General features: G+C 38.2%; 1 protein-coding gene across 3 annotated transcripts in view; it reads right to left on the bottom strand.

The window, feature by feature from the left end:
• SLF2 (SMC5-SMC6 complex localization factor 2) overlaps positions 1–24,554 on the bottom strand; it is a 48,042-nt gene extending 23,488 nt beyond the window's left edge. The window contains exons 1-9 of one of the 3 annotated variants that reach the window (XM_059398366.1): positions 24,320–24,554; positions 21,699–21,742; positions 20,474–21,207; positions 18,484–18,541; positions 12,481–13,475; positions 11,431–11,501; positions 7,402–7,524; positions 6,828–6,995; positions 5,564–5,666 (exon numbers count right to left, since the gene is read on the bottom strand). In XM_059398366.1, coding sequence (XP_059254349.1) covers positions 5,564–5,666; positions 6,828–6,995; positions 7,402–7,524; positions 11,431–11,501; positions 12,481–13,475; positions 18,484–18,541; positions 20,474–21,207; positions 21,699–21,742; positions 24,320–24,459 — 2,436 coding nt within the window. In that variant the 5' untranslated portion in view covers positions 24,460–24,554. Of the gene's footprint in view, positions 1–5,563; positions 5,667–6,827; positions 6,996–7,401; positions 7,525–11,430; positions 11,502–11,965; positions 12,013–12,480; positions 13,476–18,483; positions 18,542–20,473; positions 21,208–21,698; positions 21,743–24,319 lie in introns of those variants that run through there. The other 2 variants (XM_059398368.1, XM_059398369.1) reach the window with 2 other exon arrangements.
• Between the last annotated feature and the right edge of the window lie 1,825 nt (positions 24,555–26,379).

Here is a 26,379-nt window from a genome sequence, read left to right as displayed (position 1 = left end):
CTATTAAAAAATACCTTTCTAGTTCATTTGTGCAATGAAATCCGAAAACCATAAAGAAAAAGGCTAACTGATCACAGGCAAAAATCAAACCACACACTAATAAAAATATGCAAAATAATGTATCAATAAACCATTTATTTATGATTAATAAATTAATCATGATTTATTTATTTATGATTTATATATTTGTGATTTTTATTTATTTGTCAGGGAGAGAGAGAGCAAGCACAAGCAGGGGGAGTAGCTGGCAGAAAGAGAAGCAGGCTCTGAGCTGAGCAGAGAACTGGATTTGGAACTCAATCCCGGGACCCCAGGATCATGACCTGAGCTGAAGGCAGACACCCAATCCACTAAGCCACCCAGGCATCCCTATCAATATACTTTTAAAAAAGAATGTTCAATATCACTAGTAATCAAAGAAATGCAAAGAGAAGTGACAAGCTGTCATTAACTTGTTAAGAGAAGCTTGACTTTTGGCGCCTAGGTGGCTCAGTCTTAAAATCTTAAAAAAAAAAAAAAAAAGAGAGAGAGAAGCTTGACTTTAAGATTGTTAATGATCAAGAACACTGATAACAGCCAGTGGTCGTAAGAGTACTAAGAAAGAGTATAATTTGATAAAATTTAAAAAGTAATTTGGTAGTATTTATGCAAAGTTATTGTCCTTTTTATAGTTAGTCTTTTTACATACAGAAATTTGTATGCACAGGCATATAATTAATATAACTGTATAAAATGAATTTTGGGGGAACAAAATCTCAAGTTTAAAAAATATTTTAAAAAATAAAAAATAGGGGCGCTTGGATGGTTTAGTTTATTAAGCATCTGTCTTTGGCTTGGGTCGTGGTCTTGGGGTCCTGGAATCGAGCCCATCAGGCTCCCTGTTCAGTGGGGAGTCTGCTTCTCCCTCTCCCTCTGCAACCCCCCCTGCTGTGCTTGCTCATATACTCACTCTCAAATAAATAAATAAAATCTTAAAAAAATATATAAATAAAAAATTAAAAATTTTTAAAAGAATCATATAATGGGCACCTGGGTGGCGGCTCAGTCTGTTAAGCATATGACTCTTGATTTTGGCTCAGGTCATGTTCTCAGAGCTGTGAGATCAAGCCCTGTGTCAGGCTCCCCGCTCAGCACAAGTTTGCTGGAGATTCTCCCTCTCCCCCTGCTTGCACTTGCATGCACGCTCTCTAATAAATAAATCTTTAAAAAAAAGAGAATCATATGACAGGCTGAAGGTAATTTTAAAGTGGTTTTGCAGGGGAAAACATTTGTTTCCCTTTTGCTTCGGAGCTGTAGATTGATTATAGTAAATTTAAATCTAAAGTGTAAGGGAGGATTGATTTTTCTCTTGCAGCTCAGCCATTTGGTGAAGTTTGGGTTTTTCTCCCTCTTTCTGGGCTGTTCAGTTCTTGCCAGGCTACTTTGTAGCAAGTTGTGTCCTGAGCATCACCTCCCACCAGACCCCAAAGATCTAGGAGGAGCCTCGGTCTGTCACTAGGCTTCCAATGGATTCGCCAGAGCAGCTTTATCCAACCTGGGCTCCGGGATCATCTCAGACACCCAATGAAGAGGATTCCCAGGAAAGCTCAGGTGCCTCTCAAACGATCTCCGAAGTATTAACCAAGAATCTTGGCAAATTGACCCTAGACTCCAGTATCGTCCTCCCTTCCCCTCTGCCACAGTATCCGTCTCAGCAGCCAGGCAGAGAGAGGAAACCACAGGGGCTGGTGGAGCGTATCCTCAGCAGCAGTGGGAGGAGGACTGGAGTGAGGACCTTGTTAACAGCCGGGAAGGAAAGGATGGCAAGGATGACTCGAATGATTCAGTACCAGCACTACCTAAGCCCGGGGTCTCAGCTTCAAAAAGATCTACAGCAGAAGGAAACGAAGGGTGAAAGAAGAGTGGAAAGATTCAGATGTCGCTGTCATTATTGCCTGTATCACGAAGATCTTGCTGAGGACACCAGCATGGAGAATAATTATGACGTGGAGCCAATGTAAACAGACTTTTATTCTTGAACTATTTCTTTCTGCTAGTGATTTTAGGATCATTTTGCAGCAGCTTGGAGGGCTGCTCTATGTTAGGGCAAACTAATACTTTGATAATCTGTGATATTACAAGGGGTTTATTTTAATATCTTTTTTTTTTTTTTTTACCGTGATGCCAGGAATTTGTGAGGAATCCTGTAGTTTGCATTTGGATGACTTCAGTATACTTGCACCTTTTGATTTGACCTAAGGAAGCACTAATAGGTTTTGAATGTTGCCTGTGTGTTTGAGAGAGCTGAAGTCATTAAGATAAGATATATATCAAAAATTGGAAGCCAAGTAACTTGTGCAGAAGGAATACAAGAAAACTCTGGGTGGTTTGGTAAGCAAAATTAGGGTGGGTATATATGCTAGATTTTCTGGTTTTCTGACATTGTAATAAAATTTTTTTGTTGTGCTCTTTCAGTTTCAGTAGGAAGTGTGTGTGTAAAGGATCTTAATAGAGTTATTTGAATAAAAAAAATAAAGTGTAAGGGAGAATAACACAAACTCTGTTTCAATCAGGCATATTTGTATCATTGTATGTTTGTACTCGCATCATTTGTGTGTTTGTGCCATTTTCAAAATCAGCCTGTGTCAAAAACTCAGGTCTAACGTTTGTGTTGTTTTGCCACTAGGGGGCAGCACCATTCAAGGACATGCTGGAAACAGAACAAATTTGGTAACAATCATTTTTAGGCAGTAATAAATTCTAAGGTGGGCAACCCAGTACTTGGAGATAATTAAATAAATGTGTAAAGAGGTGTATACAACAATATCATGTCTATCAATTGAGACTGGGTTAAATAAAGCAGTATAATACGGCAATAGAATACTATAAAACCATTAAAAAAGATGACGACATATTTATACTGACACGAAAATAATTTGTTATCTGAGATAAGTCACAAAACCCATATTCTATTTATACTGTCATACAGTAATCTATGTACATGCAGAGAACAATCTCAACACTAAAATTTAATAACCCCTGGAAACTGGGATGGCATTAAGCCATTTTACTTTTAAGTTTTCACAATCAAACATGAATTGCTTTTGAAAAAGTTTTTAAAAAGTAGCAAAGTGTGCTTCTAGTTTTACACTCACAAATTCAGGAAAATGCAAATATTTTAATTACATTTTAACAATTAAATTAACAAAAATGTAGGGACCATATAGTTCATTCTTTGTTTATGGTTGAATAATATTCCTTTGTACGTGTGCATATGTGTGCATGTACATCTCTTTTATCCACCAGGGCTGCTTCCACAATTTGGTTACTGTAAATAATGCTGCAATATACACTGGGATGTACATATCCTTCTGAATTAGTGTTTTGTATTCTCTGGGTAAGAAGGGTTAAACAAAACATTAGAACCACAGCACTAAAATAAATTCTGACATACTCTCTAAAAAAGAAAAATAGTTACAAGTTGGTATATCTGTCCATTATGAAAAATGGACTTGGAATTACAAAGGAAAGATGAGACAAAGTGTTTTACACAGAAAAAGTACTAATGTATGATTATTAGCTAAATTTTTCAAATAATAAATACATAAAGTATTAAAAACCACTTAAACAAAAGTATGCGTATAGGTTACAATCAGGGTTTTAAAGACTATAATGAGGATCCACATCAACAAGATAAAAATTAATACAGATAGATGCAAAGTCTTACTTATAAGTTTAAGAAAAGAGATATTGCAGAGTTAGAGAATAACAAAGCTCTGGCATGATAGCAGATGAAGTTTGGAATTGCAGTTAACAGAAATATGTCAGTGGGTATAAGGGAGAGTCTCACTGGAAACTGCTGTTTGAAAGACCTTATATCTCAAGTTTATGTCCATTTCTGCGGGAAATGCTTTAGGAGCTAAAGGTCATTCAGAAAGATAATCAGTAAAGGAACTAGGTATTTACTGACTGGAGAAAGCTTACTACTGGGGGGAAGGTGAGGGTCATAAAGCTGTTTTAAAATAAATGAAGGACTGTTAGATGCAGCATATTCTGGGAAGCTCTAGAAAAGATAATTAGTACTACTACATAAAAACCACAGGGAGGCAAGTTTTGATTTAATTAGGACTGTTTAAAAAAAAATTTACTGGGGTCAAAGTAGCGAGCTCCTAACCACTGGAAGTAAACACTCCTGCCGCCCAGTCTGCACCGCCTGCTATTTTCTCTGCCCAGAGTGCTCTTTTATCACATAGCGGCAAGGCTAACTCCATTACTTTCTTCTCAGATCTTTACTCAGACCTCGCCTGACCAGTAAGGCCCTCATCATTAATTATCTCATATATATATATATATATATATATATATATATATATATATATACACACACACACATACATACAATAATTTGATTTTTCGATATATATCAAAATATATATTTTCGATAGATATATCGAAAAATCAAAAAAGCAAGCTTTTTGATACTTCTCTGTGCCTACCCTAGCCTAATACTTCTTCCTAGCACCACCATCTGACATATCTCTAAACATGCATTCACACATATACCCACTTACTCTCTCCTCTATAGTACTGGAACGTGGCTTTCATGAGATCAGAAATGTGGATTTTTTCATTACTGTTCTCTCCAGTACCTGGCAGAGCTGGCACTCAAAAAATGCCAGCAATATGAAAAAAAGGAATAAAAGGCTGTATTGGAATATCTAGTTCTTACCAAATACGAGATTGTTTGAAATGCTATCTTAAGGCCCAGAATAGAAAGTTCTTATGTTTTTCCCACTTTTCACTTCATACAATATCCATATTTTTAATAGTCATATTTTTTGTTACCACTGACACTTATAAAGTTACCATGCAGATAATATAAAAATTTAGATAATTAAGTTGTTTAAAAATTAAACATTATTGGGGAAAAGAAGTATTGGGTTGCAGATATACACACATACAAAAATGGGAAAATATTAGTATACAAGTCAAATCCTAAAAGTAAATATGCAAGAGTCTCCATAAAATTGGGAGAAAATAATTTTTTAAAACCCCACAAAGCCTCCTTTCCCTCCTCTTCCCCTTCCAAAAAAGGGGTAATGTAAGAATGAGAACTCTTCTGAAACTAACCATATGGTGATCTACCAGTGGGATGAAATATCTTAGGCACAATTAACATTACTACCCTGCACACGATCTGCATTAGCATTCCCTTTATAATCTCTTCACGGGGACTCTTTTTGCCTCTTTTTTTTTTTTTTTTTAAGATTTTATTTATTTATTTGACAGGCAGAGATCACAAGTAGGCAGACAGGCAGTCATGAAGGGTTTGTTGTAGGGAAGCTGGCTCCCTGCTGAGCAGAGAGCCCGACATGGGACTCGATCCCAGGACCCTGAGACCATGACCTGAGCCGAAGGCAGTGGCTTTAACCCACTGAGCCACCCAGGCGCCCCTGAAATCATGGGTTTGATGTGTTTTTTTTTTTTTTTTTTCTTTAGTAATGTGCAAATATGGTATTTTAAGTTTGTCTTTGACTAGGAAATGCAGTAGGAAACAACTATACTCCCCAAACATTTCTCTTACCCGAAATAGCCACTTTAACACAGGTACAGGACACTGGACGTAGTGATAAGCAGAGGTAAGAAAGCCTTGTGTTGTCAAAAAAATCTGATCTGTTTTTCCTGATCTGAAAAAATAAAGTGAAATCAATGACTGTACTTTCAGGGTAAGAAACGTCTTCCACCACATCTGACATAATCAGGGAAATGAGCAAGCACACCATCCTCAGACCCTGGAGGCAGACTCTACTCCAATATGGATGGGTTACTCAAAAAGGAAATTCAAGTGATGGCCTAAAGCTGATCCACTATATTGGCCTGTCTCCAGATTTATCTGGTGAATAAATTTACATTAGCTGGCAGTGTTGAGAAGGCGCCTATTAAGTCTCAGGGCACTGTCTGCTTTTGCCAACTTGGGTCTGTAATTCTATAAAGCTCAGCACCAGAATTAATGTGATCTCTCTGGATCTGAGATATCGTGCACTGAGAGAAATTAGACCAACTTGGGCACAGTGGTACAGACTGCTAGGTGCCCATCCCAAGATCTATTCTTGGCTTTCCTGTTGGCAACCGAGTGGCTGACTTTTAGCTCTGCCTTAAATAAAAACCATTTCCCAGCCTTCCTTTAACAGGTGTGGTCATGTTGACTAAGTTCTACCCAACTAGCCACAAGTAGAAATATGTGGGATTTCTGGGAATTTGAATCTAAAGGGCTGGATGGTGGAGAAGAAAGATTATATGGTGAAACACCAGACCTGGACTTCCTACCTTCAAACTTCTTTCACATAAGAAAGAAATATACTTCTTGTTTTCTGTTTGTTTGTTTTTAAAGATTTTATTTATTTATTTGACAGACAGAGATCACAAGTAGGCAGAGAGGCAGGCAGAAAGAGAGAGGAGGAAGCAGGCTCCCTGCTGAGCAGAGAGCCTGATGCAGGGCTCGATCTCAGGACCCGGAGATCATGACCTGAGCTGAAGGCAGAGGCTTTAACCCACTGAGCCACCCAGGTGCACCTATACTTCTTGTTTTAAGCCCCTATTATTTTGACAGTTGCTGTTACTATATGCTGATCTTAATCCTAACTAATAAAAGCATATGTGCCAAGCAACTATCTTACACTGCTGCCTCTAATTAAATAATAAACACAAAAAGCAATAGTAATAAGAAGGATTTGAAAACTGATAGGTCATAACAGAAGTTAACCTTTTAGAAGAGTATGGCAGTTAGATACTTTTAGGATAATTTTTATATAGGAAAAAGTAAAATGTTTTTCTGTTTTTCTACTTACTTAAGAATAAGCTTTTCTACAGCGCTCTGTCCTATAAAACCAGAGTCTCTTAAATCCAAGGTATATTGATTGAAAATTTTTCCGGAATTGAGGAAATTAAATATTTCTTCACCTGGGTGATGATCAGGAATAGCATCAATTGTAACCGAAAATTTCTTTAGAAATTCCCTGGAATAAAAAAAGTTACTGAATACCAAATAATTACATTGCATGTGATTTTGTGTTTAAAGCCTGGGTGCAAAGAAAACTTTTCTTAGGACCAATGTTAACCTCAGATAAGACTAGCATGAGAACATGGGTTTTGTTCCTCCCACTGTTTGCCAGTAGTTAATCCAAAGCCGCTAAATGGGTCTATGTGAAAAGAAATAATAACCAGGAGAAAAAAGATGTATCTTGGCCTTAACATTTGTCCTTGAAATCCATCATAGATGGATTAGAAAACCATCATAGATGGATTAGAAAACCATCATAGATTACTCATTAAGAACATAACCATCAGTGGTTCATTTACTTCACAAGAACAAAATTAAGATATATAAACTTAGTAGGATATACATTATGAAAAATGCTATACCTGTGCTCTTCTAAGAGGCCATCCTCATCATCTGTACTGTCTTGATCTCCAATTCTGATGGGGGATTTAATGCCTCGGCCCTGCCTTATGTCTTCCTGTAGTTGCTTCTGCAGTTCATCTAGCCTGAGAATTGAAAGAATATTGCAAAAAATGGTTTACTCTAAAAACAATCTTTAGTTTGTCTAAAAGCAGCACCAAAAAAACCAAAACAACCCCCGCCGAACCCAACCTCTTATTATTAATAAGTACCTTGTTATAGGACAAATTTTGTTGTACTAAAGGTCAAATTATATTTCTTTTTTTAAAAAATTAATTATTTATTTATTTGACAGACAGAGATCACAAGTAGACAGAGGCAGGCAGAGACAGAGGAGGAAGCAGGCTCCCCACTGAGCAGAGAGCCCTATGCGGGGCTTGATCCCAGGACCCTGAGACCATGATCTGAGCTGAAGGCAGAGGCTTTAACCCACTGAGCCACCCAGGTGCCCCAAATTATATCTTTCCAAACACCATGATGTATAACAGGTTTTTTACCCAGCTACCAGTATGATATTAGAATAGTGTTCCTTCACACAGAAGACTTGAATATTTCTTTATAGCTAGGACTTCAATAATGAATCCAAATCATTTAGAGAAAGGGGAAGGAAAAATGGCAAATAATTTGATTATCCCCTTGAATCTTTAATGCTCATTTGACTTCAAGTAGACCAACAAACTGATAATGTTAATTAGGCTTTCTAGCAGCAGTAGTCATTATCATTGTCATCATCATTATCATCACAGTACCTAACACTGAGCCCTTACTAAGGGACAGGCACTATACTGAGAACTTTATGTATTAAATATTTCAACCCTCACGAGAACCCCATGTGGTAGTTTATTATTACCCATTTTACACATGAGGAAACAGACATCAGGAATGCTAACTTGCTCAAGCTCCCAATACAAGGAGCTGGGATTCAAAGCTAGAGAATCTAGCTCTGGAGTCCTTGCTTACACTGCTTGCCAAGATTAAGTTTTTCTAACCTTATTCCTAGCTCCAGCCCCACAGTAGATGAGTATAATACAACAGTAAGTGACAAGTAAATGTACTGCTCTACCAATACAGAAAAGAATCAATAATCAGATCAAACTAGCACCTCTACCTCTGGTCTGTGCAATGTTCATTTCAAATAAACAACTTCAGATCTGACATTACAAATCACATAAATTCATGAAATGTTTAAAGAATTTTACAATAGAGACAATTTCTCTAACTTTAGAAAGGTGAGCACTTCTGACTAATTGTATCTCCTATGGTTAGCTAACTCATCTATCAAGTTTGAGACACATATGTACCAACTTCAAGTCAGTTGAGGGTTTTTTTTTTTTAAAGATTTTATTTACTTATTTGACAGACAGAAATCACAAGTAGGCAGAGAGGCAGGCAGAGAGAGAGAGAGGAGGAAGCAGGCCCCCCACCGAGCAGAGAGCCCGACGCGGGGCTCAATCCCAGGACCCTGAGATCATGACCTGAGCCAAACGAAGGCAGAGGCTTTAACCCACTGAGCCACCCAGATGCCCACCCTTTTTAAAAGATTTTATTACTTATTTGAGGGAGAGAGAGCACAAGCAGGGGGACTGGCAGAGGGAAAGGGACCAGGAGACTCCCTGCTCAGAGGAGCCCAACGTGGGGGCAGATCCAATCCCAGGACCCTGAGATCATGATCTAAGCCAAAGACAGACACTTAACCAACTGAGCCACCCTGGAGCCCCAAGTCAGTTGAGCTTTTAAGTAAAGTTCTGTGGGCTAGTTTTGAGGATATTCCTTAAATAAGGAAGATACTTTCCCCCTCATTAGCAAAAGCAGTTTACAATGAATGACACAAATTTTATGAGGTCCATTATGATCCTCAAACTTTTTGATTTCTCTGTGTGTGTTTGTGTGAGAGAGAGAGAGAGAGACAGAGAGAGCCAGAGACTGAAAGAGAAACACAATTTTAAACTTCTTCGTTAAGAGTAACTTGATAGGGACGCCTGGGTGGCTCAGTTGGTTGGACGACTGCCTTCGGCTCAGGTCATGATCCTGGAGTCCCGGGATCGAGTCCCGCATCGGACTCCCAGCTCCATGGGGAGTCTGCTTCTCTCTCTGACCTTCTCCTCGTTCATGCTCTCTCTCACTCTCTCTCTCTCAAGTAAATAAATAAAATCTTTAAAAAAAAAAAAAAAAAAGAGTAACTTGATATAGGGGTCCCTGGGGTGGTCTCTGCCTTCGGCTCAGGTCATGGTCTCAAGGTTCTGGGATTGAGCCCCATGTAGGGCTCTCTGCTCAGCAGGGAGCCTGCTTCCTTCTCTCTCTGTCAAATAAATAAATAAAATCTTAAAAAAAAAAAAAAGAGTAACTTGATATAGAAAAAACTATGTGTTGGAATACATAAGAATGTTTAAAAAAAATTATATGCAAACAAAAAACCCGCAAACAACTCAATTAAAAAATGGGCAAGGGGCACCTATATGGCTTAGTTGATTATGTCTGTCTTTGGCTGTGGGTCATGATCCTGGGGTCCTGGGATTGAGCCCCACATCAGGCTCCCTGCTCAGCAGGGAGTCTGCTTCTCCTTCTTCTGTGCCCCCTCCCTCTCTTGTACTCTCTCTCTCTCAAATAAAGCAATAAAATCTTTTAAAAAATGGGCAAAGGAGCTGAACAGACATTTCTCCAAAGAAGCTACAAAAATGGCCAATAAGGACATGAAAAGATGCTCAACATCATTAGTTATTAGTTTAAAGTGAAAATGAAAACCACAATGAGGTACCCCTTCATACTCGTTAGGATGGCTATCATCAAAAAACCAGAAAATATCAAGTGTTGGTGAGGATGTGGAAAAACTGGAATCCTTGTGCACTGCTCATGGGAATGTAAAATGGTGCAGCCACTATGGAAAACAGTATAGCAGTTCCTCAAAATTATGTACAGAATCACTGTATGATCCAGCAATTCTACTTCTGAGTATATACCCAACCCCTAAGAACTGATTGGGGACTTAAAGAGATACTTGTACACCCACGTTCACAGCAGCAATACTTCCAACAGCCAAAAAACAGAAGTAACCCAAGTGTCCATCAAAGGATAAATGGTTAAATAAAATGTGGTATATACATATACTAGAGTATTATTCAGCCTCAAGAAGGAAGGAAAATCTTGGAGCACCTGGGTGGCTCAGCGGGTTAAGCCTCTGCCTTCAGCTCAGGTCATGATCTCAGGGTCCTGGGATCGAGCCCTGCATGGGGCTCTCTGCTCAGTGGGAAGCCTGCTTCCTCCTCTCTGCCTGCCTCTCTCTGCCTACTTGTGATCTCTATCTGTCAAATAAATAAACAAAATCTTAAAAAAAAAATAAAAGGAAATTCTGACACATGCTACGAAATGGACAAACCTTGAAGACACCATGCTAAGTGAAATAAACCAATATAAATGAATGAATACTATATGATTTCATTTAGATGAGGTACCTAGAACAGTTAATTTCATAGAGGCAGCCCCACTGCCAAGGGCTGGGAGAAGAGGAGGACGGGCAGTTATTATTTAATGAGTACGGAATTTCAGTGAGGGAAGCTGAATAAAGTTCTGAAGATGGATGGTGCTGACGGTCGTACAACATGAATGGATGTAATTCCAGTGAATTGCACAGTTAAGAAGGATTAGAATGGTAAATTAAATTCTGTATATTTTATCACAATAAAAAAATACACACAGAAAATTCTGCCCATACTTTTGATCAAGAATTTCAGCTACCAGTTAGATTCGGCTTGTGGTAAGCAGAAAGGAATTTGTATTATTACAGTAATACAGTAAACCGTAAAAACCTGATCTTCTGACCCGGCCTTGTGAACAAGAGTACTTTATTTCTAACAAAGTTGATAGTAAAACTATTATAGTAGTATTGGCATAAAATGCATGCTAATTTCTCACAATCCTTAAAGGAAAATTAAAAACCCAACCCACCACACAAATAAGCAGTATGTTTAATTTAGCAAGGTAGTCATGATGCTGACCTTTGAGTGTCTTCCATCTCCTTCACAAGACGTTCTAAAGTATTTGTATATGTACCACTATGAACACGTTCCTAAAACAAGAAGAAAATTTAGGGATACTTTATAACATATCTTAGTACAAGAATTGGGATGTTTTAAGTTACTCAGAGTACTAAAGAGTATTTTCTATTTCAAAAACCTAGGCCAGGAGGATACCTTTCTTAGAGAATTTTCACCATCATGCTTTAAATCTAGTATTTTGTACTGCAGGCAATTTGATTTTACCATTTATTAGGAAAGGCACTAATTTTAAAACCCTGTCAGCCTTCGGAACTGACTGTAAACACCCAAGGGCTCCATGGCTACCATGTCTTTATTTTTAAATTCTATTTTAATGTAATCAAACTAATTTTTAGGTGTTACCATGGAACATTAACACCTTCCCCACCAAATTTTACAGACATATTAGAATTTAATCCAGCTTATTCCCAAGATAGAATGAAGCACTTTATAAATAAAATTGCACACCACAATTAACAACATTTCTACACTCTACCTTCATTTACAGCAGTGGTCTCCAAAGCAGGGGGTGTGCAAGGTGATCCATTGGGGTGCAGGAAGAAAATAATAGAACTTCTATTTATATGGAACTTCTATAGAAACTCCAGTAGAACTTAGTCTATAGTAACTTCTATATAACTTCTATAGGAAAATACTTTTTTCTTCTTCCTTTTAAATTCTGTTTTTGCATATGCTTTAGAAAGTACACAGTAGTATAGTGGTACATGTATATAATCTATAAGTATACATATATATTGGAATACATGCTTAAAATTTTTTTTACTAATAGAAGTGTTTGTGATCAAAAAAGTTTGGAGACCACTGATTTACAGTAATAAAACTAAAGATATGGGAAACCCATTAACCAAACAAGAACTATACCAGTTGCAGTCCAATTACGAATCATAACAGATACTAAGTTTTTAAACAGTTCTAGCAATTTATCCCTCTTTCACTCATCAATCCAATTTTCCCTCTTCAGGTAAAGATAAATGTCACAGAACTACTTACTGTATAGTCTGATGACTGAGATCTAAGCCCCTTGGAAAAAGCAGGAGGCTTTCCTGTAGTTGCAGGAGTCTGATTGAAGTTCAAAGCCATTATTTCTTCCAGTGATTTTAATGTTTCCTCTTCCTCATCACTGTCTAGGTTGTAACCTAAACTTTCTTCATCACTATCAAAATCACCCCTTAGTTTTCTTTTCAGTGCATTGCTACCTGCATTGGAATTTCCTGTACTCTCTTTATCTGAAGGGGCTTTATCTGAAGGTGCTGTAGGGCTTGGGGTACATGGCACTGGCACAACTTCCAAAGCAGGAGGGGGAGACTTTGTAGTAGTGCCATATTCTGAACGCAAAGATCCCCCAGAAATTTTCCCTGAAGATACATTAGAATCAGCTTTATCAGTCTTTGTTTTGTGTTCCTTGTGTCTGGAGGACTCTGCAGAATGCCCAGAACATTCTTTAGATGAGGAACGCTCTTTTTCTTTTTTAGGAACTGGAAGAGTGCAATTTTTAGTATTTAATGGTACCCGGGAGGAACCAGCACTTGGAACATGGGAAAGTAAAGGTAGAAGTTTTGTCTCCTTTGATGCCAGAGAGCTAGCAGTTTTATTTTTCTGAAGGTTGCTAGCTTTTTTAACTGCAGACTTTTCCTGAGGTAAAGATATGTGGGGTTTCTGAATCTTAGTCTCTTTGGTACTTGCCACACGGATTTGGTCACTATTCCTGGAAGAATGGTGGCCGGAATTTGAAGGTGCCAAGCCTCCAGAGGAGCGATCAATTTCTTCACTGGGTTCCTTGGATATATCTTCCAAGCGCAATACATCCCCGGGCGTCTTCAGTGCAATATGTTTTATAAACTTCTCTCTCTGATGTGGTCCGTCAGGACGCTTCTCAAGGAAGGACTCCTTTACTTTTGGCATTATAGATTCTCTTGTGCTTTTCAGATCTGAGTCCATAGAGTTCCTTTTTCTTTTGTCAGGGAACTTATTCTGCTTAGACCCTGCTAAAATTTAATTTTTGCCAGATTAGTGAATAGTAAATTTTCCTATCGTAGTAAAGTTTAGTGAGTGTCTAGAATACTCTGACAAAATGCTTAAATTGTAAAAGTTTAGGCTGAGATCATTCAATATATGTGGCATAAGGAAAAAAAGTTAGTACTATTATTTATTTATTAACTAATAAAATACTGGTGTCCAAATTTAAAGCTAATGACAATGCCCATTTTCATTCTAAAGCTATTAGAAGTTTACTACCCAAACAAAATTCAAGGTATTGCTCCCTGAAACACAAAAGCTGCATATCTATTATCATGGAAGGTAATTCCCTCAAAGTTGATATATTCTTTCTTAGATCAAGGACTATCTGATTCCAGAAATGCAATACTTCTAATCTAAATTTATAGCATCTTAAAATATATATATGATAACTAGCTGAAGGCAAACATATTTTCTCAATTAAAATAAAAATCTACCCAAGTCTTTCTCCCCAGTGTTTAATTGTTTATTCCTTCCTGTGTATCCTTCTAGTCATTAGCTATGTTATGAGTTGTGGTGGAATTGTGGCTCCCAAGACGATATATTGAGGGGCGCCTGGATGGCTCAGTTGTTAAGCATCTGCCTTCAGCTCAGGTCATGATCCCAGGGTCCTAGGATCAAGTCCCACATCAGGCTTCCTGCTCGGCCGGAAGCCTGCTTCTCCCTCTCCCACTCCCCCTGCTTATGTTCCCTCTCTCACTGTGTCTTTCTGTCAAATAAATAAAATCTTACAAAATAAATAAATAAAAAGGTGATATGTTGAAGTCTTAACTCCCAGGATCTCACAATGTGACTTTAATAAGAAATAAGGTCTTTACAGGGGTAGTTAAGTTAAAATAAAAGTCATTAAGGTGGGTCCTAATCCAGTTATGACTGGTGTCCTTAGAAGAAGGCGAAATTTGCAGTCTTGAAGTCTTTTATCTTTTTCACACTATCATGTCATGAATTTACAGGGAATGTACTACAGCAACCCAAGCTCCTTTCCATTGGTTCTCACAAAACATACTTCTCTGAGTGGAGCAGGCTGGCATTTTAGTTGAACCTAAGTACCTTCCTCTTTGGCTTCCTTCAAAAGGGTAAATTTGGACATGGAGATAGAACTGAAGAGGGAAGATGAAGTGGAAACACACAGGGAAGGGGTGCCTGAGTGGCTTAGTTGGTTAAACGTCTGCCTTCAGCCCAGGTCAACATCTCAGGGTCCTGGAATTGAGCCCCAAGTTGGGGTCCTTGCTCAGTGGGAAATCTGCTTCTCTCTCTCCATCTGCCCCCCATCCACTTGTATGTTCTCTCTCAAATATAAATTTAAAAAATCTTAAAAAAAAACCAAACAAACAAAAAAACAAAGAAAACCCCAACCACACATGCAGGGAAAAGATACCATGTGACATATGACAGGAGTGATGTATCTAAAAGTCAAAGAATGCCAAGAATTGTAGGCAAACACCAAAAGCTAGAAGAGGCAAAGAAGGATTCCCTCCTTGAATTGCTCTGCTGATAACCTTAATTTTGGACTTCTAGCTTCTAGAACCATGAGAAAATATATTTCCACTGTTTTAAGCTACCTAGGTTTAGGGGGTCCATCCAAGAGAATTTTAATAAACCACATTTATTTGAGTTAACCAGGTTAAAAATGTTTCTTAATGTGTTTAAAAATGGGACGTTATCATTAATTAAAACCCATTAATCATTAAAGATTACTATTTATATAAACAGTATTCCCCAAATCAATTTTCTCCTGCATAAGGGCATATGTCCTCAAATCCTCAACAATTTGATTAAGACAACGACAAAATAACTCAAGAGGTAAGAAACTTTTTATAGCTTGATCAGTATATAATCTGAAAAATTCCATTTATAAACATGAAAAAAATCAATAAACAAATGTCTCTATCTCCATTTTTCTTTTTTTCTTTTTAAAGATTTTATTTACTTACTTGACAGAGAGAGATCAAAGTAGGCAGAGAGACAGGCAGAGAGAGAGGGAAAGCAGGCTCACTGCTGAACAGAGAGCCCAATGCAGGACTCGATCCCAGAACCCTGAGATCATGACCTGAGCCAAAGGCAGAGGCTTATTAACCAACTCTGAAACACCCAGGCGCCCTATCTCCATTTTTCTACAGGTAGCTTCCTTTACCTGAAGAAATCATTCTATATCCACTCACTTTGCTGGGGTTAAATGTCTTGTAAAAAAAGGACAAGGGTTCATTATGATGAGAAAGCAACTAACTAAGAAAAAGACTTGGGGTGGATTTACACTGATTATTTTAAGTTTGGGATTTCAAAAAAGATAGCTACAAAGCTGCCAGCTTGAGTTCTGTTCCATTTCCTAGAGAAGTTAATTTATATATAGCTAGAAATGAGAAATTTCTGATTTGTTTAGGAATTTCTGATTTGTTCAGGTCTTCAATTCTGGAACAGAAGGAGAGAAAAACTGTTTATGAACAAAGTTTAGGAAAAATCACCTTACTAAAAGCTTCTGACGTCTGGAATTAGAGGAGGTTGAACTGGTACTGTAAGTAAGCTTCCCTTTTGCAAGCTCTCTAAAGCGGTGGGTTTACTGCATGATACTTTTTGTACTGCTTGTACAAACTGCAGACTGTTTAAGGACATTTCAAATATCTGTTAATATACAAAACAAATAGGGGTGACTGGGTGGCTCAGTGGGTTAAGCCTCTGCCTTCGTCTTAGGTCATGATCTCCGGGTCCTGGGATGGAGCCCCACATTGGGCTCTCTGCTCAGCAGGGAGCCTGCTTCCCCCCTTCTCTCTGCCTGCCTCTCTGCCTACTTGTGATCTCTATCAAATAAATAAATAAAATCTTAAAAAAAATAAATAAAACAGACAAGACAGACTGAATTTGTAAACAGAAAAAAAGTAAAAATACAACTGTTCATGAATAGGGGATTGGTTACTAATAAATTATAGAATAAACAAGGGATGGATTAATTTAGACCTCAGAATGCAGCCCAAGGACAGGATTCTAGAAGACTAAAGAGCTAAAGGATTTTATCAACATTCCTAAAATCTAACTTGTGTGTTATTATGTACATCACAACTGAGAAGTATAATAGCAGAAATATGAACAAGACAGTATATTTGGATTATTAAGATCTATTCGCTATCAGATAAAGATAAGCATTCTTCAGGTTATCTAGTGAAAAAGTCCCTTATGTTCTTTATATTCTGTTGACAGTGAAATGCAGCATAAATGTGTATTTATTAAAAAGTACAATACCATAAGTTAAAATGATTATGAAACATGCAAAATACTAGAAAAAAACCATAAATCAAGGTTATAAATAAAATATAAATAAGAGGGTTCTTAAATCTACTTATGAAAACATGAAGAAAGCGTCTTTTTTTTTTTTTTTTAAAGGTTTTATTTATTTGAGAGAGAGAAAGCACGAGGAAGGGGAGGGTCCGGGGAGAAGCCGACTCCCCACTAAGCACGGAGCCCGGTGCAGACTTGATCCTGGCACTCCAGGATCATGACTTGAGCCGAAGGCAGATGCTTAACTGACTGAGCCATCCAGGTGCCCAGAAAGCATCTTTTTCAAGTACTGTTCAAAAACTGCAGTATGTGGAACTGTATAAATGAAACTACATTACAGTCACCACTGACGAAATCTGCAAATCTATGAACTGAATAGAATTTTTATCTTAGTCATTACTAGAGAAAGAAAAAGCGAGCTGAAGAGCTTGGTGGCAACACCACCACTAGCACCCCTTTATACTGGGAAGAGCAAAATATTTTACACTAAAAATATTTTGTTCTTCCATTCACCTCACTGCAAATTGATCACTTTTTACTATAAATGTGTAATATAGTGAGTACAGAACAATCTCATGGCTGATAAATTATTGTTCTTGTACTTCATAATGTCAAAATTCAATGAAAATTTAATCACTAAAATCAACACTGTAAAAATTAAATAAAAAATTTATAAAACTTCAAATTCATTCCTGTATCTAGAAGCTCTCTTTACGATGGTAAACTATGGTTTCTGTCCTGGCTAAAAATTGATATTAACACTTGAGATTACCTGCTCAAAATGCAATACACCTCTAAAATATATAAAAAATACAGTTTTACATGAAACCTGAAGAACAAGGAGTCACATCTGTCTCTCTCTGTACCTCTCTTTTTTCTTAATGATTTTATGAGGATGTGAAGATCAAATGAATTAGAAGCACACAGACCAGGGCATGGCACACAGTAACTGTTCAGTAAATGTTAGCTATTATTGTTATGTTCACTGTTATCTTACTCAGCATGGGAATTTGTAAAATCCATTTTTCAAAGTCTGCAATCATGGCAGAAAAAAATCTATTACACCAGATTATTAACAGTTGTTATTTCTGGAAGTCTTTCATTTTTTGTATTAAAAATTTCTGCAATGTTTGACTTTTACACTGTTCTATTTTCTAGTTAAGAAAAGATAAAGATACTTTAAGAATTATAACTGAATTAACAGTAGCTATTTATTACTATGTATTTCCTCAACTAATAGATAGTAAAAGTACAAATTAATATATGTAGGTGTCCTTGAAATTTCATATTAAAAAGTTTATCTTTGTACTTGAAATATTAGAAATATTTGGATGTTGTTGTGAACGATGGTAACAGTTTTAACCTTATACAAGGCATCTATAATACCAAGATCTTAGTCCACAGTTCCAATAAGATTATGCTTCTTACTATAGCCAAGATTCAGGAGCAGAACATGGAATACCAAAATGAGAAACATGCTGCTAGGAACTCTTGAAAGAGGCAAAAAGGTAAAGAAAAACCACAGGTTATGCATACTAATTCAGGGACTAGTCTTTTTAAATATAATTTAATCAAACTCTTAACTAATCTCAGACATTTACAATTTCCCTCTAGGAAGGAAATTGTGTATTTAAACAAATCTGCTTTATAAAAATGCCACTGAGATACAGTTTTATATAAAGATTAATAAATTAATTTTGATTCTACCTGAAGCGGGTTCCCATGAATCAGAAGAGGATCTTTTCCTTGAGAAATGTCCATTTTCCTATTAGCAAAATGAGAAAAAATTAATTAGGAATTGGGACCAGTAACGGATGTGAACTTTTCTTTGTAACATTTAAACACGGATTTCTAGACCAAAATAAATAAATTGAGTACTTTTATTTGGAGGTAAATTCAAACTTTTATAATAAGACATTTTAGGGGCGCCTGGGTGGCTCAGTTGGTTAAGCAGCTGCCTTCAGCTCAGGTGGTGATTCCAGGGTCCTGAGATCGAGTCCCATATGGGGCTCCCTGCTCAGTGGAGAATCTGCTTCTCCCTCTTCCTCTGCCCCTCTCTCTGCTTGTGCTCTCTAGTAAATAAAAAAATTTTAAAAAGACACTTTAAACTCTTAACTTTTACAAAAATGAAGGACATTTGTATGATAAAAATGTAAAAATGTCATAAAAATAAAAGCCAGTTTTCATAAGGCAAATTTAGAGCTTTGTATTAACTCAGGATTAGTATTAAAACCCTGTATCATTCTGATAAAGAAATAGTAAGCCTAATACTTGCCAATTAAGGAAAATAACTCAGGAGCGTCTTGGTGGCTGAGTTAGTTAAGCCTCTGACTTTGGCTCAGGTCAAGATCTCAAGGTCCTGGAATGGAGCCCTGCATCAGGCTCCCCCCTGAGATGGGAGTCTGCCTAGCCCCCTCACCCTGCTTGTATTCTCTCTCTCAAATAAATAAAATCTCTAAAAATAATGGACATAATGAACTCTTCAATATTTCAGTTCAAATACTGATGTACAATCAAACACTGCAATCTTCTAAGAATGGACCAAATGTGGGGTACCTGGGTGGCTCAGTGGGTTAAAGCCTCTGCCTTCAGCTCAGATCATGAGCCCAGCATCCTGGGATGGGGCACCACATCAGGCTCTCTGCTTAGCAGGGAGCCTGCCCCCCCCCCCCCACTCTCTGCCCGCCTCTCTGCCTACTTGTGAACTCTGTCAAATAAATAAAATCTTAAGAAAAAAAAAAAAAAGAATGGACCAAATGTTAATAATGATTATTAGCAAATCTCATTGGTAAAGACACCAAACTCCTTGCAAATCAACCACAGAGTTTACAAATACATTTTCTAGCAATATGCATGGCAACACTCTCCATTCCCTCCTAAAATGTCAGTTTGGTTTACTGTTTTGGTCTATTTGGTTTTAAAATCTTGTAGCACTGTATCAACACAGCCCTTTCTTGACATCTGAACTTCCTTTATTGGCTCTATATGTAGAGAAGTTCTCTGAAACGGAGTACTTATCTTTCTAGGGGAGAGGATCAGCTTTTGTTTATCTAGGTTTGGTCTATTCTCAAGGGAGAATATGATGAAGTTAATATGTATTTGCATAGCTTTCTAAGTATTATCATCTAAGTTGTCTAAGACTCATTCTCAAAATTATTTAGGACTTACATATAATCTAAACCAGTGATTCTCAAACTTTAAAGTACATCAGAATCATCTGGAAGCTTTAATTCCAGATTGCTGGTCTTACCTCCAATTTCTGGTTCAGTCAGTCTCGGGTGGAGCCCGAGATTTTGCATTTCTAAGCTCCCAGGTGATGCTGATGTGGTTAGTCTAGGGACCACATTTTGAGAACCACTGTTCTAAAAGATTTCCTCCTGTTTCAGATTTTCCATTCCTTAAGTATCTCCCTTCAGCACAGCCTAATTTAAAAATGATGGTACTTGCCTAAAAAAAGAATGCTTACTTTCTTAAGAAAGGTCTTTGTTCATGGTCTGAAAAAATTAAGAGTAAGAAACACTACTAAGTTCTATGGACAGTCGGAGGAAACATAAGGAAATTAGGTTTTAACAAACTGTGTATCAGTATTTCCTTAACAAAAAATACCAATATGATGTTAACAGTTATTAAACATTTTTAGATTTAGCATGCTAAATTAAAGTAGTAGCCAAGCTGACTCAGTAATTATTACACATACCAGGTTTGAAAGATTGCTCTTTCCAGGTGTGACGTCATTCTGTTTACTTTGTTCCTGCCTTGATTTACATTTTCTTTCTATACTAGAAGATTTTAAGGAAAGGTTGCTTGCTTCTGAGAAAGAATTTTCTGAATTGATTCTCTGCTCCATTTGCTCCCTTCTCAACTTCTTTAGTTCTCTTTCTCTGCAATAAGAAGCTAGTGACAACTGGAATTTAGCCCCCAGTGGACTTTCTCCTGGGTGGTGCCTGGATAGACTGCTCCTGCTGCTAAGACTCCTAGAGCTGTTCTTGAAGATGTCAGTTTCTGTCACTGTGGCCTGCTTTTTGGAATCTGTATTAGTCTTGTCTCGATCTCTATCATTCTTCTCCCTGCTATTTTCGTGAATGAACAGTGACTTCCTCCTCTCTGGAGATCGATGTTTTTTCTTCAATGCCTTCATCTCCTTTGACAAGCAGTATGGAGGAACAAAGACTTTTGTAACTGCCTTTGGATATTTGGTGGCTATTGACACACAGGGCCGACGTGACTCATGCATACCACGATCTTTATGGTGCTCTTTAACACCTTTCATTAAAGTCTCTAAAATAGTGCTCTTTTCTGATGGCATCCTTTTGGGTTTAGATTTTTTTGGTGAAGATAGTTTCCTTTCAAACTGCTCTGTCCCAGTGATGGACAATCCACTTCCTCCATATTTGATGTCTGATTTTTGTGCAGAATCCAACATATGTCTGTCTAAATAGTCAATTAAAACACAAATTGCATGTTATTAAAAATAACACAAACTATTACATTTTGTACAATTATATAAATAAAAATACTAAGTCATCACAAAAATTTTCAAATCAATATTTAGATGATGACACACATTTTATGGGGGGATTAAAACATGGTGTATTTAATAACCTTACTTCATAATGCTCCCTTTTACTACATCTTGTAAACTCACATGGCTCTATTTATAAAATTTTACTGTATTAGAAAGTTAAAATACTATACAATATGAACATTATTGACTGGAATATTTTAAGTGTAAGAAAGAACAACAGCAAAAAGTTTCTTCATGATGTTTAGAACTTATGTTTGTTAAAAACGCTGCATCTTCATTTTTTTTTTTCAATTTGAACATTCTGCTTAATCAAGTAAGAGCTTAGAGAAATTTAAAAATTGAATCCATCTCCCTCTTCGAAAGATCCTGTAAAAAAATGCATCAATAGTATACATACCTTGTTTTGAAGCTGGTTTGAAGAAATCTATAATTGACTGCTTCCTGAAAATAAAAGCATAACTAATATAGTATCACATAAGCAAACATTAAAACCTCAATAATTCAGATTAAGGGGAGAATACTAGATTTATAGAATATAGATTGGATCTCATTACCTGGTTTAATCAAGTTCTGACAATAGCAATAATGCTTTGCTAAGCTGATTATAAAAAACTTCCATTTTCAATATAATTTACCATTTCCTTTAGGAGCAACCTTATAAATGCACAACTGAGGTTTATACAATCTATTGTACTAAAATGTAAGATTGTTGGAGTATGGATCCAGGGAATTGACAGTGTGCTTCCTAAGAAAAGTTTACTGCTCCATGAGGGGATCTGATCCTATTGCTTGGTATCTCCGGTGACTGGTACCAAATAATGCTCAATAGATGTTTGCTGAATGAATAATGGAAATTATAAAAACTGAGTAAAACCTGAAAAGACTCATAACAAGAGTAGATGGTAGCATGGCAGTATCAGTTATTGGGCCCAGATGGGGAGGGAGCTGAGTTGAAGGGCATGCTGACCAAAAGGCAGAAAGGATCAAACGCCAAGCTGATAGTACCTTCTTTGTATACTAAAATTTAAGAGGTTAATCTACGTAACAGCAGAAATTAGAATGAGTCATCACAACTAATGTTCCAAAATCTTGTCTTTTACCTAAAAATTCTTAGGATATTAACAAAATAACAAAAATAACACATTGAGGAAAGCACAAGAGAAAAGGAAGAATGTGAACAATTACCAAAACCAAATTGTTTTAACTTTTAAGGATTTCTGCACCTTTCTGCACGGTAACACAAAGTGAACCATTATTACCAGAATTTGTATTTGGATTGATGTATTTAGAGTTATTTGTCAGCTGCATAAAGAGGAATGTCATCATATATAGAGCAAAAAATTAACTTCCTGGCAAAATTCTGCTAAAATGTATTCATTTTACTGAAAGAGAAGCAATACACTACCAGTTTTCCTAAACATTTATTCACTATGAGGTTGGAATGCTCAGAGAAAACTTGAACAATCCATGTCCCTTGTATGCTTCACAGGTCACATTAGAAGACCAACATCCTCCTTTAATGGTTTGCTGAAAGTGCACAACGTTTGTGAAATGTTGACGAAAAGCTAACTGTTATGAAATGAATATGAGTGACAGACTAAAGAAGAATTTATGCATTTGCTTTCATAAAAAATAAAAAATTAATTCCGCAGGAGAATAAACGAAGAAATGCCAGAGGTTCTGCAAATCGGGAAAGGATGATGCCGTCCGTTACTGGTCGAGGAAAGAGAGGAGAAAGGATTAAGCAGCAGCTAATTTGAAACAATACTATATATGCCTTTACATTAATTACTAAGTTAACATTACATCTTTCCTAAAATATTAGATCCCAGGCTCCTTTTCGAGTAATACACCAGAGGGAAAAATGGGTTTGGGTAAAACATACAAGGAATCTGTAAAATAACCATGAATGTAACTTTCAAGTAGGAACCGTTATCTAATTTCATATGCACAGAAATGGGCATTAATTATTTATAACTACCTTTAAAAAATTTTTAACAGCTCACAAGCCCTTATCTGAAACTTTTGGGGTCAAATGTGTTTTTGAAATTTGAAGTTACTGGATTTTAGAAAGGGGGTAACTTGGATGCATTACATAAAGCCCCCAGTGGGGTCTGATACTGCACCCCAAAAGCAAACACACAAGCATTTCTCCATTATCGCTTACAAATACTCCCAGTTAATGCGATAAAGCCCATATACAGCCGTCCATTAATTCTAGTCAGGTTTGGCTGCCAAGTCAGAGGTGGTGCCAAACTTACTGAAAACTTTTGATTTTCATAGCATTTTGGCTTTCACAATTGAGATAAGGGATTGTGGACCTGTAGCACAACATTAGAAGATAAATTTAAGCTTTTTAAAACGTAAAATAAAAAAGACAGTACCAAGTGCGTAGAGAATTTAAACATGTTTTATTGTCAGAGGATGTCAAAACTCCCCATCTTATTACATAGCTCCCACAAAATCTTCACAAAAAACCTAGCCTCTTAGAGAGGCGGAAAGTTACTGAAGGAAAAAAAACATATCACATTCCAAATCTGCATGTTATAAGTATCAATCATCGTGCACACTGGACTATAAAGTAATTCGTGGAAGGGTTTCCCTCGTCACATCGTACATAATTTCACCCACAATTTAGAAAAGATTTATACTGTTAAACTACTACGATCAGTAGAACTGCAACGTACAAAAAAAAAAAACACCTAAATATGCACTAAGCAGGTAGGGCCCCGGGTCCAGCTATCGTGAAGGACAAAAATCACGGTCTACCTAAGGCGGGTTCTCCGTAGCCACCCAGGCTGTGGTCACTAGACGGAGAACTGCGTCCCAACTACAGAAAAGGAAACTCGAAGTCCCAGAAGCCCCCGCGCGGAGGCGGGGCAGGGGTTTGCCAGGCCCCGGAACGCCGAGGCCTGAGCTCGCGGAGGATGGCGGGAACTGAAAGAGCGGGCGTCCGCAGTCCTCCCTCATACCCTTGCCCCCGCGACCCGGCCCCTTCTCCAGCCCTCTGCACGGTACCTGTCCCCAGGACTCTTTGTTCTCTTTCCCGCTGCAGCAGGGGCGGTACTACCGGGTCTCAGATGGCAGCGCGGGGGCGACGACCCCGGGGCTGGGGATGAGGGGAAACCTGGCCTAGCGGGCATGCAGCGCCTTGTCATGTCGGCGCCGCTGGCGACGGCGGCATGAGCTGTGGCTGGAGAAGTTGGGTGCGTGGTTGCCGTCTTGCTGCTGGGACTCGGGGAGGCTGTCGGAGCAGAGTTGGGCGGCACCCCCTTCTCTCTTCATGGCGGTTCTCTCTCTTCGGAAGTGACTCCTGTGTGAGCGGGAAGGAACCTGAGGACCAACAGGGGGCGGGCCTTACTTGAAGGGTCGCACTCTGACTGGTTGACAAGGCGGTCATTTCAGTAGTGGAGCAATAGAAAGCCGCAGCCGCTTAGGAGAAGGCGGGGTTTCGAGAAAGGGGAGGGAGGTACGAAAACTGCCCCCCCCGTCACGTGCGCAGTTGGGGTGGGGGGAGCGCACAGTTGCATCCGGGCCGCTTCGGCCTCAGCAGGCACGCGGGGGCGGACAGGCGCGGGCCGCTGCGGGCTCTGCGGCAGCTGGCGACAGCCGCCTGGTCGAGGGCGAGGGACGAGATTTGCAGAAGCAAACCCGAGCCCAGCAGCTGCCCTCAGTGAGGGTGGCCAGCAGTTGGGCTTCCCGTGTCATACAGTTGTGCCTCAGAAATCTCCAGCTGTTCATTACATCGTCTTTTTAACAGATTAGGCCAGAGTGCCCAAATGCTGTCACCATTTCCTTGGTAATGGTGCACTGTCCAATCTGAAGACTTGTCCGTTCTGTGAGAGTTCTTGTTAAGTGTTGTGGATGTTTTTTCTCTTTTTTTAGGAAAGACCCCCCCCCCCCCAACACCCCCACACCCCAAAATAAAGGCTGTTTTTATTCCACAGAAGCATTTTGTTTCTCAGCTGTTGAAATGAGTTATCCATGGAGCCTCTGCAGCCAGATTCCTTAGAGATTTTTGAAAGGAACAAAGGGTCAGCTTTCAATTACCCATGTTAAGTGTGGACAGCATAGATTACTAAAAGCTGACAGCACTCTCCAGTCCTTCTTTGTAAAGGGTGTGTATGTTGCAGGTTGTCAGCCAGGGTTTTCCTTACAAACTGAGACTGGTCAGAATATCTCTGAGCCTCAGTTTCCACATCTGTAAAATGCCATTCTATTTTTCCGGGAAATTGTAAACTATAAAAAAGATAAGCAGTATAAACTTAACAGTTCGGAGTCTCTCACGTGGTAAGTACCGAACAAATTAGTGTTCCCTTTTTTTGCTCTTTAGACATATTCTTAGACTTAAATCTTACAGAGATACATCAGATACTGTATGACATAGAATATATGCAGACATAATATATTGTATGTAATATATTGATTGTTATATACACAGCACATATGTATATATCACATATATGGAATAACTTAATCAAAATATCAATCTTACGTATGTCCAAGGTTTGTCAGACCTGTTCAATCGTTTGGGTGGAACAAAATCTTAAATGACACAAAAGAATTTAGACACATCTCTAAAGTTCATTGTACTGAGGGGTGCATGGGTAGGTAGCTCAGTTGTTAGGTGACTGCTTTTGGCTCAGGTCATGATCCCAGGGTCCTAGAATCAAACCCCACATAGGGCTCCTTGCTCAGTGGGGAACCTGCTTCTCCCTCTCCCTCTGCCTGCTGCTTCCCCTACTTGTGTTTTCTGTCTGTCAAATAAATAAATGAAATCTTTTTTAAAAAATAAATTAAGTTTATTGTACTGAGATTAGACTGCTTCTGTAGCTAAGCCAGGCTAACTGACCTGAAGTTCACCTCTTTTCCTTCCTAGTCAGCCCTTTGGAGGAAGAATTAATGAAGAATAAAAGCAGCCCACAAGGTTGCAAAGTATAAGGTAAAAGATAAACAGTGAGGGGCATCTGGGCAGCTCAGTCCTTAAGCGTCTGCCTTTCACATCAGGCTCCCTGCTTGCTGGGAAAGCTGCTTCTCCCTCTCCCACTCCCCCTCCTTGTATTCCCTCTTTTGCTGTC

Source organism: Mustela nigripes, chromosome 4 (genome assembly GCF_022355385.1).
Source record: "Mustela nigripes isolate SB6536 chromosome 4, MUSNIG.SB6536, whole genome shotgun sequence".
Taxonomy (NCBI): Eukaryota; Metazoa; Chordata; class Mammalia; order Carnivora; family Mustelidae; genus Mustela; species Mustela nigripes.
This window is presented reverse-complemented; position numbering and strand designations above follow the sequence as displayed.